General features: G+C 39.2%; 1 protein-coding gene across 1 annotated transcript in view; it reads left to right on the forward strand.

The window, feature by feature from the left end:
• The window catches only part of LOC309635012 (uncharacterized protein), a 375467-nt gene that overhangs the window by 282798 nt on the left and 73180 nt on the right, over window positions 1–19489 (forward strand). Inside the window, exon 9 of the mRNA XM_082405758.1 lies at window positions 10625–11061. Within this exon, the coding sequence (XP_082261884.1) occupies window positions 10625–10670 (46 nt within the window). The 3' untranslated portion in view covers window positions 10671–11061. The remainder of the gene's footprint in view (window positions 1–10624; window positions 11062–19489) is intronic.

The following is a 19489-nucleotide window of genomic DNA, read 5'->3' on the forward strand; positions in this document are numbered from 1 at the left end:
TTACACATCAGAGCTGAAACTGGAAATCTCCTAGCACAGGAGATACTTGGATAGATATTGACAAGTTGCTCTCCAAAAAAATTTTGCCAATTTACATTTTCATCAACATAACTTAAACTTATTTTTAAATAGCTTGACATCCACACTTGCTTGTATTTGACCTTGAGACTGTGAGACAAACCCTATGAGAGTAGATATTGGAGAAAGTCTTAAAAATAACTTACATCAAAATGTAAATGTATTTTTGTTATGCATTCACATATCTTATTAAATTTTATTACAATGGTGGTTGTTGTCTATTTTGATTTCCAAAGGGACTCATTAGTTTGACCTAAAGAAGGATAAAGTAGCGTGAGATGGGTTGTATTCAAATGTATTATAAGTTAAGAATTCCTCCAGTTATGTTCCTTCTTTATAGATAATAGGCAAGTAATAGGCAAAAACATTGATTTTGCTAACAAATTGATAGTTTACATGTATCTGGACTTCCACATACAAAATGTGTCACAGTTTTCCATAAGTTAGGAATCAAAACTGAAATTTCTGACCTTGGTCTGGCTTCAGGAGAGAGCATAGCTCAGCTATTGTGTGTATGCAGCTGACTTTTACACAGGAATTAATCCTCAATAGTTTCAAACCCTATCTCTTCTTTCTCCTTTAAAATAGAAATATCCTTCACTAGAATTTCTCTGTTTCCTTGATTATTTGCCAGGAAAATAATGAGTGCTTTTTCCCTTATCTATCCTTCTGTGCAGAGATGATGAAGCAGCAATGAGTAGATTTTTCTCTTTTCCCACCTGAATGTTATTTTTCCATAAATATTTTTTCTGTAAGTGGAAAATATACTTCAAAATCCAGTAAATGCTTTTTCAGTCAGCAAATGGCAAAATTCTAGCAAACCAATGATGTTTTTTCTGTTGAACACAACCTTTCAACAATGATTTCACCTCACTGAATATTTTATTCTGAAAATAGGTGTTCTTTGCTGTAAGGGAAAATGGATGAAAGAAAGTTGTAATATATATTTCAGAGTCAAAATGAAAAAAATTGAGTCAAATAGTTTTGAATAACCAAGCCATCTTAACTCAAGCTTAATTTACTCCAAAAGTGAAAGAAGTGAAGACAATAAAAGGGCTACTTAACTATTGTTAAGAATCACAGTGTCATTTGTTCACTCACTTTAGTACAAATGTCTACAAATAATAAATTAATTCTATATTCCAAGGAATGTCAAAAGGCTCTCCATCCTTGTAAATAATAAGTTATGGAAAGGAAATGAAATATGAAGCAAAGCCAAAGTTTTTACTGCAGCTTTGTTTTGTTAAGCTCTATACTCATAAGAAATTGAGCCACAGTGAAATGTGACTTTACAAAATGTTATCATTTAATGTCATAAAAAATGAAAAAATAAAACAAGTCATACTAGATGCTGAGGGTGGGACAAACTGAAGAAGTTTCCGCATTTATATGGTAATGCTACTATAAACAGTGTTGAAAACTGTCCAATATTCAAGTTTTTAAAGAATAATTCAGGTTCAAAGCCCTCTAACCATAGATGTATATCTATTTTGTAGTTTAATCCATCACCCATCTGGATACCCAGCCAATTCTTTTAGACATTCACCATCTTTTACTAAAACCAATTTTAGGACCTAAAGATTTGAGGTAAATATGAATTATGTTTTTTAAAAGAGATCATGCTGCCAGTAAAAGTGAAATTACCAAAATGAAAGCTTACTATCTGAACATAAGGCTTTTCACTCCCAAATCCCTCTGCTTCTGTTTTAACAGAGTTTCTGAGTGGGAGAATGTACCGAAATCGCCCACTTTACAGCTCACTTTCTAAACCAACAGCCTAGAATTAGAGGAATTTTATCCATGTACAGATAGGCAACAATAGTTAGAATATCTTCTACATTCAGGCATCAGGAATTTCCCTTGCTCTATTATTTTTCCTCAAGTCAAAAAAAAGTTTCTCAAAAGATTCTCATGCTACTAAATTATGCTTCAGTGTTTGTTTATGTCATCAAAATTGTGGCACCTATAATTTATGTGTCTTTTCTTTTTCTTGGTTTGGATAGAAAATATCATTCCAGAGAAAGCGCTCAATCCTAAAAACTTTTTTATCATGAGAGAAACAATACCAAGAATGATGGTGCCATTTAGATGTGTAGCCCTGCCAAATAAACACTAACCCTAAGCTTCTGACAAGAGTCTTGCTGATGAGACTAATCAATTTCATGATGGTGTGGGGGTTAAAATTTAGTTTATGAATTTATAGAGTGGAGACTAACTACTTTCAATAAGTGGAATGTCAACTCTTTATCTGTGGGCTAGATCAGAGATTCATTTTATTCTGAGCAGGCTAGGAACAATGGTAGGAAATGAGAAAGAATGGAGAGAGAGAAGTGGGAAATATAGTTGACTTTTTACTGTTGGAAAATCGGGCATTTCATATTGGTGATCTACTCTCAGATGCAAGAGTGAGAAAGTGCTTGCAGTAACAACCAACTCATGTGCCAGTAAAAGTCATGCTAGTGCCATGTCAAGCACATGTGTAGTAAGCTACCAACTCTTTTTGGAGACCCATTACCTCCTCTCTTTTTTCTCCATCAATCTAACTACGTTTCACCTTCTCCAAAAATGTGTTATTGTTCAGAACCAATGGTTTGTTTCCTTTGCCCTCTTCTTACTGGTTTTGCCTTTTTGAGCTCTGATAGCAGCATCCTGCAACAATTTGGACCTAAAAAAGTCTATACAGTTCAGTAATCTGTTTGTTGAAAATGTATTATTCCTAGCTTGTGTGATGCTACCAAATACAGCATCTTCTGGTGCAATGAAGTAGGAGTCAATGTAGAATAATGAGTAAGAGCTCAAGCCCCAATGTGAGAAAGTGTGGGGCTGTGTCCAATTTCCATCACTTTATAGATGAGTGTTCTTAGCAAAGTACGTTTATTCACTGAGTCCTTGTTTACTCATTGGCAAGTGAGTGTGAAAATAAAAACTTGCTTCGTGGGTTTTGAGTCAATATTAAATGAGCTCCTCGCTGAATATCACTTAGCATAGAGCATGGGATATAATAGACACTCAGTAAATGTTACCATACTAAAAAGTTTCAGCAAATGACATAAATCTACGCTAACTGGAAAGAAATTGAATACAGTATCCATACCTTGTTTAAAGCGATTCCTTGGAAACGTGGTGAGGAGTTTAAGCTTGATGGGTATGCATCTTAGAATCATGTGCTGAGTGTGCAGCTTTCTGGATTCAAGACACAACTTAGAGGGCATAGAACAGTAGCCGACTGATTCTGATAGGCGACAGAGCCTAAACGTAATCCATTACGCCTAAGGCGTCAAATCTGTGGTATTCTTAACATCAGTCATTCCTAATTCATTTAGATATTAAAGCAAGATTGCATCACAGGGAGAGTTCCTACCACTCAAGTAAGGTCCGAAGGCTTTTATCAAACAAGGTCCAAAAATAGACAGTCCATTTTATGAAGCTGTTCCTTATAGGATGACTTAAAATACAGTGTAGACCTTTAAGAAGCTTCCCTTCTAGAATCATTGAGACTTGACCTTTTGGTTACACATCATGATTCAGACACAGACATGATACATAGTAGGGACACAGACGTAGAGAACAAATGTATGGACACCAAGGGGGGAAGGGGGGGTGGGATGAATTGGGAGACTGGGATTGACATACATACACTAATATGTATAAAATAGATAACTAATGAGAACCTGCTGTACAGCACAGGGAACTCTACTTAGTGCTCTGTGGTGATCTAAATGGGAAAGAAATCCAAAAAAGAGGGGATATATGTATACATATGGCTGATTCACTTTGCTGTACAGTAGAAACTAACACAGCATTGTAAAACAACTATACCCCAATAAAAATTAAAAAAAAAAAAGAATCTCCGATTATTTCCTAGCCAATTACTTCTTGCTAATTTTGAGTGAATTCACATTTCTATAATAATGTATGACTTGGAATTTAAAAGCTATGTGCTAAGTGATATAAGTGTTCCTCCAAACAATAGGCTCAGTGCTCCAGTTTTGTTCTTTGTGAGCTCCTATAGTTGTATGATATAGTCATGTAGAGTCCAAGTAAATTAGTCATTTTTTTCATAGCAATGTGCAATAGTCATTTGCTTGTTATCCTTTGTTTGTTTATGGCTACCCAACAATGCTCTGATCCAGTCTTTGACATTTATTCCTGCCGGTCAGCAGATGACATAAAAAGAAATTAAACACTGAGTTGTCAATTGACTCTTTGTTAGTAAGTCTGGTGGAAATTTTGATAGAAAAGTGACAGTCAAAAACAACTGTTTAAAATAAAGTTTGTGAATGATGCATGGTTTCCAATAATCTATTCTTTCCTTTTTCTCTTTTACCACTGATAATCAAGATTTGGTTATAAATACCTCTCCAGATGCAGAGGCTAAAACAGCCAATCAACATTTTCTGCAGTGTCTTTTATGAGTTCCTGGATGAGTGCCTTCCCATTTTTTTTTTTCTGGTAAGGAAATGTGTCCAGCATGCCTTATGCAGGGTACTTCAATATTAGCTCTTTTTCCTCAGGACATTCTAGTTTAACATACACAAAGTCATAGATGCTAGCTGACATATACAAAAAGGCCATGTAAGATGTTGATGTTATCACCAAGAAATTTCTTTAAAGTGAGCCACATTCTAAGGCAGTGTTCCTCAAAATGATACCACTGCAACTCAAAGGAGGCAAAAGAAGCAATCTTTACATACCTTTATGATCTCCTAGGAAAAGCCCTGCAGCGTCCTGGTGTCTTATACCCCATATTGAGGAATCCTAAGGTAACATTTAGCCTATTTCCTCTTGCTTCTTGGTTGACGAGGGAGCCCTATGGGCTCAGACTTCCTCTGCCCAAAATGAAAAACAGACAATGGTCTAGCTACAAGGGTCATTGTTGTAGGATCTTGAGTGAGTGAGGTTAAAATTGGTAATAGTCATTAAGATATTAGAGCAAATCATTTCAATCTTCATCTCTAATTTAATAAAAAGTCTTTGACTCAGGTAAGTAAAGTATTTCTCCATGTGTGTTTCCCTGCAATTGGTCTGTCTTACTGCCTAGTTTCTATGAGGTTGAGTTATAGATTGCACTGCTGTTAGTCTTGCTGCCTTGTCTCTATGGAGCAGAGTTATAAACTGGAGGAGACTTTGCTGATCCCAAAAGATTTTCTGAAATAGCTCTGTGATCAAAATAAGAAATAATTATTGGGAAGAAGCAGTTTCTCTAGACAATAGTTTAAAAAGCTTTAGGAGTATTTGTCCATTGCCCCCAGGGCTGGCTTCAGGGGCATGCAAAGTGCTCAGGAGAGCCTTGGGCTTGGTTTAATGCTCTGCTATTGCCAAATTAAGATTCTTAACTTTATTCTTGAACTTGTGTTTTTTAAGTGAAACCAACAGAACAATGGAACACGTGCATGAGCAGAGAAGATACATCACTATGCATGATTGCTATGATTCCTTTTGCTCCATTCTCATCGAGTGTTCATGATGACCCCTGAGCACAGCAAAGGAATTCACAGCATAGGAATTCATTGAGACTTGAAGCAAGTACAAGCAAGCGAGTTAGGTCTATGACGAAGTAAGGGGGGGAGGGGCAGTCTGGCAACCATGAGAGGCCATGTTTTCCTTTTGAATGAGAACTTGCTTCAAACGTAGATAGAAAACAGTGGAGTTCTAAGAAACCTGAACAACTAAGGAACTCTATCATATCCTTTCTTGTTCATGTTTACTTCCCTGATTTAGTCGATCGCATGTGCTAGAAATCATGACATAAAGGAAAGAGAAAGATAGTGATCCATTATTACCTTTCCTTTTAGTCCTCCCTTACCCATCTGTAAGTTGAAGGTAGAGAGTGTTAGTAGAATATAATGAATATTGAGAAGTGAAATAAAAATAGTTGAGTTTGTATACTGTAGCATTTCTACTCTTCCACAAAATATATATTCATGTATGAGCTACAAAATACAAATTATGTAATTTTGATGATTCTACATATGAGTTAAGTGCTTTTATATTTGTTTTTAAGACTGGCATGCACAACATAAAGATGAATGGTAAAATTCATGATAAGAATTTAAAATTTTATCTTTTCTCTATTTATAATGGCATTAAATTAAAAATTAATAAAACACCATAAATCAAGAGAAAGACTGTGGAAGAAAGGAAAAAGCTTTATATCTAATATTTCTGATAGCACATTGTTTTCTGCTTTTTGAATAAGGGGTTCTGCATTTTCATTTTGTTCTGGGCCCTGCAAATTATATAGCTGGCCCTGGTTGCTCCAGAGCTGCCTCTTCTTGATTTTGCTAAGTCATTAAGAGATGGGGTTTGGGAAGAATGGAAGGGGAGGTGAGGCACTGAGGAATCCCTCAAACCTCTTCTCTCCTGAGGCCCTGTGGACTTTATTGTTTTAATGAAGGTCTTTCTTGCCTTATTCTGAAATTATTTTAATAGTAGTAGTTTCTATCAGTTTCCCAACCAAAGAGTGTTCTCAGTATTCCTCGTTTCTGACTTTCTAAACACACACAAACTTAAGTCATCTTTGCTTTCATTACTTCCCATAGGGCAAGTTCAAGAGGTTGTATTCAATCATCTACCTTCAAAACCATTTCCTTTTCATTCCATTTTTAATCTCATAATTTGAGGTCACTAAAAATATGCTGTACATATCCTGCAGAGTTTGATCCTCTCCTTTCCCCTTTTTGTTTGTGTTCCAATTTCTTTCTCATTTATTCTTAGGTGCAAAGAACTGCAGTCAGGACCTAGGCCTTTGTAGATGCTGTGTTGGTTTCTAAGGAAGAAAAAAAATGAGTCACGTTGCTAATGCTCTTTAAAGTTCTCCTAAGAGGTCATAACCAACTGACTAAGATGTCAGTAATGTTTTAACCCTGTCTTCAATTCTAGTTGCCTTTCATAACCTTAAAGTAAATTTTTTGATCTTAGCATAGCCTCAGTCTTGCCTTTTCAGTTGCTTTGATCCCAAACCTCACACTGTCTAATTCCTGGAGTCTTAGTATCAGAAAGTGCTAAGAACTAAATCGTCTTCTGATTTCTTTTATCCATATCCTAACAGAAACTTTAAAATCTCAGAACAGTCTTCATACCTGGCCCTTACAGATGTACCCTGCCCCATTTCTGCCTTACTGTCAACATTCCAGAAATACCAAGTAATGATAGTTTTTCAAATGTGCCTAGTGTATCAGGTCTCCTTACTTTTCTCATATTAGTCCTTCTATTTAGAATTTCCTTCCCTACCTTCTTCACCTAGATAATTACATTTCAAGCCTTGAGTGTCATCTCAGGCATTACCTCCTTTAGAAGAATTTACTGTTCCTTAGTAAGGTGAGTTAGGGTCCCAGTTAAGGCCCATGCTAACCTGGGTATCACTCCACTCAGCACATGCTATATTATACCAAAATCATCTGTTTATATGATTGCCTTCGGACCATACTGTGATGTCCTTGAGGGCAGAGATTTATCTTTTTATTTTCTAAAAGTTATAGAGTCCTGGGCACACAGCAGGTATTTAGCACGTATTTTTTGCCTGAATTAAAATGAGCTGATGGGGCTTCCCTGGTGGTGCAGTGGTTGGGAGTCTGCCTGCCAATGCAGAGGACACGGGTTTGTGCCCCGGTCTGGGAGGATCCCACATGCCGCGGAGCGGCTGGGCCCGTGAGCCACAGTTACTGAGCCTGCGCGTCTGGAGCCTGTGCTCCTCAACAAGAGAGGCCGCGGTAGTGAGAGGCCCGCGCACCGCGATGAAGAGTGGCCCCCACTTGCCACAACTAGAGAAAGCCCTCGCACAGAAATGAAGACCCAACCAAAATAAATTAAAAAAAAAAAAAATCAGTCTCTTCGGACAGGGGGAAAAGAGGATATAATTCCAAGTTTTGAAGAAAAAAAAAAAAAATGAACTGATGAATCACTATGTTGTGTACCAGGAACTAACATAGTGTTGAAGATCAATTATATTTCAAAAACAAACAAACAGACAAACTCATTTAAAAAAATATCAGATTTGTGGTAACCAGAGGCAGGGGATAGGGATAGGAGGAATAGGATGAAGGTAGTCAAAAGTTAAAAACTTCCAGTTATAAGATAAATAAATACTAAGAATGTAATGTACAGCATGATAAATATAATGAACACTGCTGTGTGTTCTATATGAAAGTTGTTGAGAGAGTAAATTCTAACAGTTCTCATTACAAGGAAAAATATATTTTTCTATTTCTTTAATTTTGTGTCTATATGAGATGACGGATGTTCACTAAACTTATTATGGTGATCATTTCATGAGGTATGTAGGCCAAATTATTATGCTATACACCTTAACTTATATAGTGCTGTATGTCAATTATATCTCAAAAAACTTGAAGAAATAAATAAATAAAATGAACTGAATTACATGTGCTCTAATCTACCATGTGATATCTCTTCTGGATATTATTTATGTGGTCCTAACCCAAAGAACACCGATATACGTATATAAATGATATGCACCAGCATTATTCTCCTAGGATTTTTAAGGCTATAAAATCTTAAAATTAGGAAGAACCCCAGAATATCCTACTCAATGCAGGAATCCCTTTTACAAAGTTTTGATCACTAGTTATCCATTGTTTTTAAATTTAATTTTATTTATTTTTTTATACAGCAGGTCCTTATTAGTCATCAATTTTATACACATCAGTGTAGTTATCCATTTTATTTTGTCATTTAATTTTATTTTATTCTTTTAACCAGGGTTGAGGGAAAAGGATGATTGAAGAAGTGATAGTTTCATGTGTGTTTTCTATCCAAAGACAACTGCTAATATAAATTCTCTTTTCCATAAACCTACTGCAATCAGGAATGAGCTCTTCAAGTCAGATGTAGGGGAAAGGTCACCAGAAACTTTTGCTATACCTAGATTTGGGCAAATCCTTTCCCAAGAATATCCCAGAGAATACTCCACAAAATTTCCAGGTATTCAAGAGTTCTGGGGACTTCCCTGGTGGTGCAGTGGTTAAGAATCCACCTGCCAATGCAAGGGATGTGGGTTCGAGCCCTGGTCCAGGAAGATCCCACATGCCATGGAGCAACTAAGCCCATGCGCCACATCTACTGAGCCTGCGTGCTACAACTACTGAAGCTCGTGTGCCTGGAGCCCATGCTCTGCAGCAACAGAAGCCACCACAATGAGAAGCCCGCACGCCACAACGAAGAGTAGCCCCGTTCACCACAACTAGAGAAAACCCGCGCGCAGCAACGAAGACCCAGCACAGCCAAAAATAAATAAATAAATACATTTATGAAAAAAAAAAAAGAGTTCTGTTGTTAGCTCAGCTAAAGATCAGCCATTTAGAGAGCAGTTTGGGGTCCTCCTCATGGGGTTTAACTAGAATTTTGATTTCTTGGGACTCTTTCGATTCTTTCCTTCTTGGGAAAGTTAACTCCCTGGGTTGTCATTTTCTTGTGTCCTGTGCCACTTACAAAATTGACGTCTGTTCTTTTTAGACTAGAATAAGTACACTGGATTCCAAGAAATAACTTAGAGGTTTTTCAAGTTTTCCAGTATCAGTATCTCCTTGTATATCTGTCACATCTACCTTCACATGAACACATAGACATATGTAGGACTTTAGCCCTCTGGTGGTGATGAAAGCCAGGCTTGATGGTCAGATTGAAGACTGATCACCTGTCCACATGTCTAGGGGACCCAATCTGATGAACAGGGCCTGGGCCAGGAACCCCACACATGAGTTTTCATTCAGGTACTGCTTGCCAGTTCTTTATGAAATTTAAGGGTCTTTGACCCTGTTCTGTCTCTCTGCCGATTCCCACTATCGCTGAAATAGGCAATGCCTGCTTTACTTCTCCAGCTTATTTTGGGTGTCAAGGGAAAAAAAATATATGCAGAGTTAAGTGCCATGGAAGTGGAAAAGTATCATTTCCACTCTTCCATCCATATTGAGAGTTAATTGTTTAGCTTACTTTGCGTTATAAGTTGGTTAGTCTAGGTGGAGTGGAGCAGAGAAGGAAGGGCAGTGATATATGGGAGGAGGTGTCTAGAAAGAAGGAAAAATGTACTGAACAGCGTTGGCTTATTTCTCCATGTATTGATTTAGACCTCTTCTTAATCGGAGAGACTCTTTATTAATCCAGAATGTTTTTCTCTGAAAAGAAGATGAATTATTAATAACTTAGGACAATAGGATGGAGAAACTTCTTACCTATGATTTGACACTGTGGATTACTTCCTCTTCCCCATTTTTGTCTTTTGAGAGCCACAATCACCTCACAATGAATAATGGAGAACAACATGCTACTGGGCAGGTTCTCTGAGTGTCCATAGCACTCAGACCATAATTAAGTACCACTATTTGTGGCCTGTGGCATTGTGCCCACTGCAATAACTAAAGCAACAAATACTTCCTGCTCCAAAGGTCACCAAGCATACATGTGCTGCCCAAGAGTCATCTGGGCAGCTTTATGTTCCTCCCCTGACAGAGCTAGTGCTTCATCAGTGAGCCAGGATGGCGGAGGCTTTGACCGTTTTTCTAAATTTTATTTTTAATGTTCCTTCTAGGCTCCAGACTCCCTGGAGACATCCTGACACAGTATGCTTTGCCTAGCACAATGTGATGCCCTTTACCTAGTAAGAGTGAGTCTCATAAAGGTGCTGCCTTCCCCCGCAGAACAAACAGCGGAAATGCATCAGGAGAGCTCAGCTGCAGACAGAATGTACATCGTGAAGCAGGAGCCACCACGGGATTCCTTAGATGAAAGCCGATTTCAATGAACATTGTGTTTCAAAGCCTGCTTCCTCTTGCACCGTAAGAGCTGCAGAAGGAACATCCCACTTGCGTCTGCTGACACAAAAGAATGCTGTGGTTGGGAGATCTTATCGAGTCTTCCTGTGCCACAGTAACAGAGCTCCACTTGTGTCTTGTAAGAATTGTTCATTGTTTCATGGGGACGACTGGCTCCTTTGGGTGGGATCTGACGGCATCTCATGGAATGGAGGTAGGTGGTGTTGGGAGATCAGCCAGCCACATGACCCAGCTTGCTGGCTTTGGGGAAGTCAGAGAGAGGAACAGATTTCACCCAGGTCTGTTGAATAGCTAAGCATTTAAGGTTAAGCTATTAAAATAGGCATATGCTGTTTGTCTACTAGTATCTTCAACTGTATATGTTAAGAACAAAAAATAAAAATGATGGTCAGAGTTTCTCTGTTGGTATAAGCTGTTTCTTCTCTTTTAATCAATTCACCTAAAGCTGTCTCATTCTGATAAAATTGAAAAGAATACAGGAGAATTTTTTTGAAAACAGAAATGTATTGATTTAAAGCCATCTCTGGAAAATTTAGATGCTAATAAGTAAATACATTAGCGTTTATCACATAAACCTCAAAAACATATTTTTTTTATGAGGATGAACCTCGGGTTTAAAATTATTGCCTTTATATTTAAAAGTGTAAGTTAATAATATTGGATTAATTAAATTTGGCCAATTCTAGATGATGTATCCTTTGCTTAGAAAGTTTGTGGCTTCCCAGTTTGGGCCTCTTCTAATAGCGAAAATTGATGGTTACCTGTTTAGCTATATGGAGAGTAGACTTAGAATTTTTTTCTCTTTTCTCTTCCTTCCTAAAGGCTTGCTGAGTAATTAGTACATATAAGAAATATATAACTAGATATGATATGATGTGGTATGATATGCCAAGGAAAAAGGGTGACCATGAGTTTCCTAAAGGGACAATGCTTGAGATTAACATTTTTAATCTCTCCCTCTTGTATCTTCACGTAGTACTTTCTGAAGTGCCCTTTGCCCTAAATGTACTCATATTCAGTTATTTCAGTAACAAAAATTATCTTCCTCTTACTCTGTATAAGGTTCTGAAAATCAAAATATTACCAAAACACCATCTTTGCTCTTAACGCATTTATTAAAATTATCAAATGTTGTAATTAGTTTGTTTTCTCTTACTGAACTGTGAGCCTCTTGAAGAAAGGCGTTGGGTCACATTGATCTTCTTGTCTCCACTGCTGAGCACGATGTCTTGTACATATTGGTGTTGACTAAATATTTACTGAATGGATGAATAGATGGATGGATGGATGGATGGATGAATGGATGGATGGGTGAATGGATGGGTGGATGGCTGGCTCTGCTGTAGTGCCTACAGTTACACATGGGGATTTGATTCAGGTTGTCTACATGGTTCTTGGCATGACAACACCTGTTCCTCTTCTAGGCCTTTATTATCCCACTCTTAGATGCATAGACTGAAGAGATCTTCAAGATCACATAATCCAGCTCCTTCAGTTTACAGTTGAGGAAATGAGACTCAGAAACAGAATCTGATTTATTCATAGTCCCACAGCTAATAGGTGCCAGATCTGGGTTAACATCCAGTTCTCCTGCTTTTCAGTCAAATGCCCACTACATTATGTTGCTTTCTATGACTCATATTTGGAGGCTTTCAGGGACCCCGTGTGGCTGCTGAATTCATATGTTGATGGTGCTGAAGCAAGGTGAGAGCAAGAATGACTCATCTGTATTCAGGCTGCTGTCATTCCATGTTTCTCTCTGAAGGTGCCACACTCAAAATTCAGTGGGTGGTGTCTGGTCCCTCCCTAGTCTCCTAGAATAACCTTTGGAGATGGCGCAGTCCAGCCCTATTCCACTGGTCAAGATTTCTGTTTTACACAGAGTCCAGCCTTTCAAAGCCCTTTCCAAAGAGGCTCATGCTCCTGCCATCTCTAGGTCCTCCTGCCATCAGGAAGTGCTCCCAATGTATCACCTCTGATTGCCTGGACTCCTGTTTCTCTGAATTATGCCCAGCCGTTTATCACGCTGCATCTAAATGCTTGTGTTTGACCTATATTTAAACAAAATGTTGTTCATTAAGAATTTAACCTTTTATTTTGTAATAAACTATAAGGGAAAAGAATCTGAAAAAGGATAGATAGATAGACAGACAGATGGATAGATAGATAGATAGAAAAAAATAGATAGATAGATAGATAGATAGATAGATGTCTAACTGAAATACTTTGCTGTACACTTGAAATTAACACAACATTATAAGCCAATTATACTTAGATTTTAAAAAAAGAGAATTTAACCTTTTAGATTCAACTATTTTAAAATGAACACATAACAACAGAGATGAATCTCAAAATAATTATGCTGAGTGAAATAAGAGAGACAAAAAAGAGTGTGTATTGTATGATTCCATGTATATAAAACTCTAGAGGGAATTCTTTGGTGGTCCAGTGGTTAGGACTTGGCACTTTCGCTGCCAGGGCCTGGGTTCAAAACCTGGTTGGGGAACTAAGATCCCACAAGCCACGTGGTATGGCCAAAAACAAAAAACAAAAAAAGAACTAAAAAATAAAATAAAACTCTAGTAAATGCAAACTAATCTAGAATAGGAGAAAGCACATCAGTGGTTGCCTGGAGAGGTGGGGAGGGAGAAGCAGTGAGGGGTGGGGGGAGGTTAGAAAGAGGACAAAGTAGATTTTTGAGGCTGATGAGTATTTTCACTCTCTTGATTATAATGATGGTTTCATGGGTGTATGCAAGTGTCAAAACTTATCAAATTGTACAATTTAAATATGTGCATTTTACTGTATGTCATTTATCCCTTTAAAAAATTGAGTTTTTTTTTTAAAGAATGTAACCTTTTAAAATTCAACCAAAATACTGTGTTAGTCAGGGTTCAATTACAGAAGCAGAAACATTAGGGGATACTTGTATAATATAGTTACAGGGATTTGACCCTATGTAATTGTTGTGTGTGGTTAATTCATGTCTGTAAGATTGTTGTCTTCACATCTGATGTTGGAGCTTGAAGTCCAAGGAAAGGCTGTCAGGAAAAGAAGGTGTATGTAAAATGGGGAAGAGCCTATTTTAGAACAAGCTGGAATCCAGAGGCACAAGCTGTAGCTCAAAGGGAGAGATTGAAACTTGTATCAGTTCTAATGCCTCTGACCTTGATTGCATGGATGTCCTGCAAAAGCAGGGCCCTTCATCACAGAGCTAAACACACGTACCAGGCCCAGGAGTTGGAGGAGCTGGAGGAGGATCCAGGGAAGGCAGAGCAGTGACAGGCCCAGCTACCGTCTCTTGCAGGAGGTGAGACGGCAGAGAAAAGGCAACTTGTACGAGCTATGAAATGGTTGCAGCCTCACACACCCCCTCCAAATTTTTCACAAGAATGTCCCTCTGCCCACTCTAACCAGAAATATACAGGAGAGAGATTCTGGGAAATATAGTTCAGCCTCCTCAAGTTCACTCATTACAAAGTTAGTTCTTAACAACTTGGCACTCGAACACGTTTCTTTACATCATACTTACTCTCCAAATAAAGATAATAACACAGCCATGTCTCTACCTAACATGATGCATCTATCCCAAGTACCACCCAAACACATTAACCTTTCCCCAGAAGAGGATCCAAAAATTGTTTTTTGACTTTGGGTGATGTTTGATTTTAGTGTGCTCCTTGCTAATTCACATTTCCCCTCTGCTATCCTATAATTTATATACTGAGATATTAAGTCTACTACTATTAACACATCTTATGTTAGATAAGGGCATGAGAAAGAGGACAAATGCAAAAATAATTGGGTAAATATATATATATATTTATATGCATATATGCATATAAACTATATATAATTATACATACATATACATGGTCATATCATAGTAAGGAAGAAATACTCATAACTATTCCAGTACTTATATCTGCAACTGGTTGTGTGGTCATAGCTGGTATTTATAACTACTTCCTTCCACTACCCATTCCATATTCCTTTCATCTTCAGCAAACACTTCAGCTAGTTGTGGATCTTTGCCTGGTGGGGTGAACAAAGTCTTCAGTCCTGAGGGGTCTGGGTCATTAGGAGTCCTGTTAACTGAGTTGATGTAGCTTAATCACAGAGTATGGGAATACTGAGAGGCAACCTAGAGGATCTTTAACATTGGAGACACCCCCCTTTACCTCTTTGTGTAGAAGCAGTGCAGGTTCAGTCACTCCCTTCTGTGCCTGTTGATTCAATGGCATGAGTCAAGGGGCACTCCAGTTCAACAGAGTCATCATTGGGTGCCCTGGTGGAAGCACTCCTCCCTTTGGAACTCTAGACAAGCATATCCTAACATCATAGAGACTGCAAGCAGCAGTTTAGTGGTTCACCAGGGACAATAGTGAAAGGAGCCTTTCTCATCATCGCCCCTTGTTCCCAGGCCCATGCATACTGACTGTGGGAGAAACAAAAATAAATATTGGATGATGATTTAGAGCATATTTGCATCCTGGACAGCTGACCATAACTGAGTCTTCAAAAGGCCATTCCATCATTCTATCAAGCCAGCTGCTTCAGGGTGATGGGAAACATGATAAGACCAGTGAGCTGCACGAGGCAATTGCTGTACCTCATTTGCTGTGAAATAAGTTTCTTGGTCAGAACTGATACTTTGTGAAATACCATGGTAGTGAATAAGTCCTTCTGTGTATGGTTTTGGCGGTGGTTTGGGCAGAAGCATTGTGAGCAGGGAGGACAAATCTGTATCTAGCGTAAGTGCCTATTCCAGTAAGAACAAAGCACTGCCCCTTCTATGAGGGAAGATCTGATCTAATGTAATCAACCTGCCAACAGGTTGGCTAGTTAGTAGCTGGGAATGGTGCCATGAGAGGGGTTCACTGTTGACCTCTGTTATTAGCAGATTGGGCTCTCTGCAGCAGTCATAGTCAGGTGGCCCCTGGTAAGTAGACATCTATGTTGCTGTGCCCCTGCATAACTTTCATCTCTGCCACCATGGTCACTTTACTCATGAGCCATTTGGGCAATGACAACAGTTGCTGGAGAAAGAGGCTGACTGATGTCCACAGAATGGCTCATCCTCTCCATCTGATTTTTAAAATATTTCCCTGTTGAGTTCACCCTTTGGTGAGCATTCACATAGAACACAAATATCTTCACATACCATGCCTATTTGGAGAGATCTGTCAACCTACTTTTCCTCCAGATCTCTCTGACACCAATTTTTCAATCACATTCCTTCCAATTCTTTTGATCTTCCAGCCGAGTATTAGCCATGGCCCATAAATTAGTGTAGACTTGTACTTCTGGACATCTCTCCTTCCAAGCAAAATGGACAACCAGGGGCAGTGCTCAAAATTCTGGCACTGGGAGGATTTCCTTTTACCACTTTCCTTCAGTGGTAAAGGGAAATCCTTCAGGGACCATTGTCCCTACCATTAGACAGCTCAGGTCACACAGTACCTTAGTGACCCATGGCCAAGCATTCAATTTCTACTAAGACCCAGTAGCAAAATGTAAGCTGTTTCTTAAAAGAAGAATAGTTATCCACAGAGGAGGGCTTTATTCTAAAATCCTAAGGATTTGCACTGTGATCCACCTATAGGAATCTGAAAGAGGCTCTAAATAGCATCCCTATCTGGCAGTGACATTTCAAGCACCATTGGATCTTCTGGATTAGATAGCCTGAGTGTAACTGATCAGGACCCTATGGGGCCTTCCTGGGACAGACCCGTCCTCTGCTGTATCTCCTCTCTGAAGTACCTAGATAATAGTATGTGATGCACACTTCCTGAGTTGTTTTACAGATGCTAAAACCACCACCAAATGGAAGAAATTAACTACTTGATGATCATAAACCCCTAGACCTCCTGGGGCCTAAGGATTGATAATGTTAACCCCCGTGACACTGCCCTGTTACTTCAACATCAACCAATCAGAGAATCGTGCACAAACTGATCATATATGCTGCGACCGACCCCGCCCTCACCTGGCCTTTAAAAAATGTTTTGCTGAAACCCTTCGGGGAGTTCAGGGTTTTGGGAGGCATGAGTCACCTCGCCTCTTTGCATGGCCCTGCAATAAACCTTTCTTTGCTCGAAACTCCAACGTTTATTTGGTCTCACTGTGCCTTGGGCACATGAATTTGCGTTTGGTAACAATCAGTGGCGGTCTGGGCTTCTTATAGAGCTTGCTCTTGTTCTGGGCCCCTGCTCACACCCGGTAGCTTTTGGGGTCACTCAGTAAATGGGTCAGAAAGGGTACCTTAACATGCCACAGACTGGACACCTAGACATTTCACTGGGGTTGCAGGTCCCTGATTTTTCATGGGATTTATTCCCCACCCTCTGGCAAGCAAATGTCTTATCACTGTGTGGAGAGCAGTTGCTCCTTTCTGCTCACCTGGTGCAGGAATCAGAGAAGCTGAAGGAGAATCCAGGGATGATGAGACAGGTGTAAGGCTGGCCACAGCCTCACACCGATGAGATGAGCCAGCAGGTAAGCAACAGTGTGGATGAGCGAGAATAGGGCTGCTGCTTCCCTTCCCCCCTCTGCATCTCCCACAGCAGCTTTCTTATAGCCCACCTGCACTTGAAACATACAGGAACAGAAATTTGGGAAATGTAGTTCATCCTCAACAAGTTGACACATTACAAAGCTACCAGAAATACAATTTTTAGTAGATTATTATAGGGTGGAGAATCTAAATTAAAAAGAAAAAAAAGTAGATGCCTATCCTGGCATGATCTTCTTTCCTGAGGAATTCATACGACAAAAATAATTTCTCTTACCTACAAGGCCTTGATTCCACAGACTATATGTACGTGATCTGACCCTGGGGAGATTTTCAAAAGAGAGCTTTTTCCAGAAACATATATTATTTTTAAATAAATAAATGCTTAACAGTGTGAAAATATATTCACAGTTTGAGTGTATTTATCAACTGCTTTTCCAGAGAGACTGAAATCTGTTGAGGTTTAAGGGTGGTTTGGTTTTTTTTAATGTTTAGTCTTCAAAGAATAAGAATTTGCTTTTAAGTTAAAAAGTGTGCTGCAGGCTGATGGCAGTGCGATGGGCTTTTGCCTTGTAATGAAAAGAAAGCCTCAGAATTTGCTCACCAGGCTGCCTGGGATGTGGCTCATTCTGGTGCTGGTGAAAGACCAGTGTGGTTTCAGAACTGATTGCTTATGCATCTTGGCGTGTAGCATCTTTTTCTTTTGTTTCTGAAGTCTATTGCCTAAGAGAGAGCTGACACCAACTTTTGTTTCTTACTGTATGAGTCTACAACTTTCTCTTAGAAAGTGGTAAGATGATTACAAGGCAGGCATGTGTATGTAGGAGAGTGCCAGCAAGACAGGCTTTGCAGAGACTGAAAGGGCAGAATTCTCAACAGAGAGCAGCAAAAGAAAGAGAAAGTCCAATTGAGACCAAGGGGAAGATGGTTTTCAAATCGAACTTTCCTTATCACAAGCCAATTCATGACTTCCTGATGAAGACATTTGTCAACCCAACTGTGCTGGTGTTTCTAAATATTCCCATCACACAATAACAATTGTCAACACCTGTCTCAGACACAGGAGTTGGGAAAAACCACAAGTGGAAAAGAGACATAAGTGCACAACCAATGTGACCATTTTAGTGACGAAATTGGTCACCTCAGTTAATTTGCTGAATTGAAGGATTAAAAGAAAAGGGCATATGGTGCCTTTGACACAGTATTGGCTGAATAACCATTTAAAAATATAATTGGATGGTTGACTAAGTAAGAAAAGAGTTATATCTGCTCTTCATACAGACATTTGGCAAATGTTTGACCCTATTCCCCAAAGAGCTCTGATTTCTTTTTTCCCCACCATTTTGGTCCTTGAAGCTTTAAAATCTCAAAGTTAATCCTTAGGATTAGAGCATATTAGGATCACAAGAGAGACTCTGAACCACTGAACAAAGGAGGGAGGGACATAAAACAGAATCGAAAGAATTATGGAAATTTTCCACCCATGAACTGGACACACCCTCATGCAAACAAGGCTCTTAGGCTAAGGCTATATTTTATAAAAATGTGATAAAACACTTGATAAACCCAGAGAGGATAAGCAGTAGTTTTGTTTGTTTGTTTTTTAATCCTCCAAAATCCAGTACCACAAGCTGAGCAGTTGGAGGGAAAAGCCTTTTGTCATCTCTGTTGCAAATGTCTATCTCCTTTCTGGAGCCCCAGCAGTTTGAGGGGCTGTCAAAGGCGAGAGGTCAGTGTGTCAGCAGCTCTGATCCTGCATTCGCCCCGGTGCTCACGGAATCCATCTCCACCCCTGGCTGGCTGGCTCTGACAGGAGGCACCGGGCTGGGAGGTCACAGGAGGATCTGTCAGGCTCATTTCTCTCCAGCTCTGCAGTTGGCTCTGCGCCGCTCAGGAGAGGGCAGAGAGGCAGATGCAAGCCCCTTGGGAGCTTTCACGCTTTGCAGGCATCTCCCAGTGCTCTGGAAAGGGGGCCAAGTGACCCAGTCCCCTGAGAACACTTCTCAGTCCTGAATACATTGCTTCCCTTCTCCCAACACCTCTTTGAACCATTACTTTTATAATCACAATGCTAAAATAAAATTGCTTATGCTCTGTAGCTTAATAG

Source organism: Balaenoptera borealis, assembly GCF_965194805.1.
Source record: "Balaenoptera borealis genome assembly, chromosome: 9".
NCBI lineage: Eukaryota > Metazoa > Chordata > Mammalia > Artiodactyla > Balaenopteridae > Balaenoptera > Balaenoptera borealis.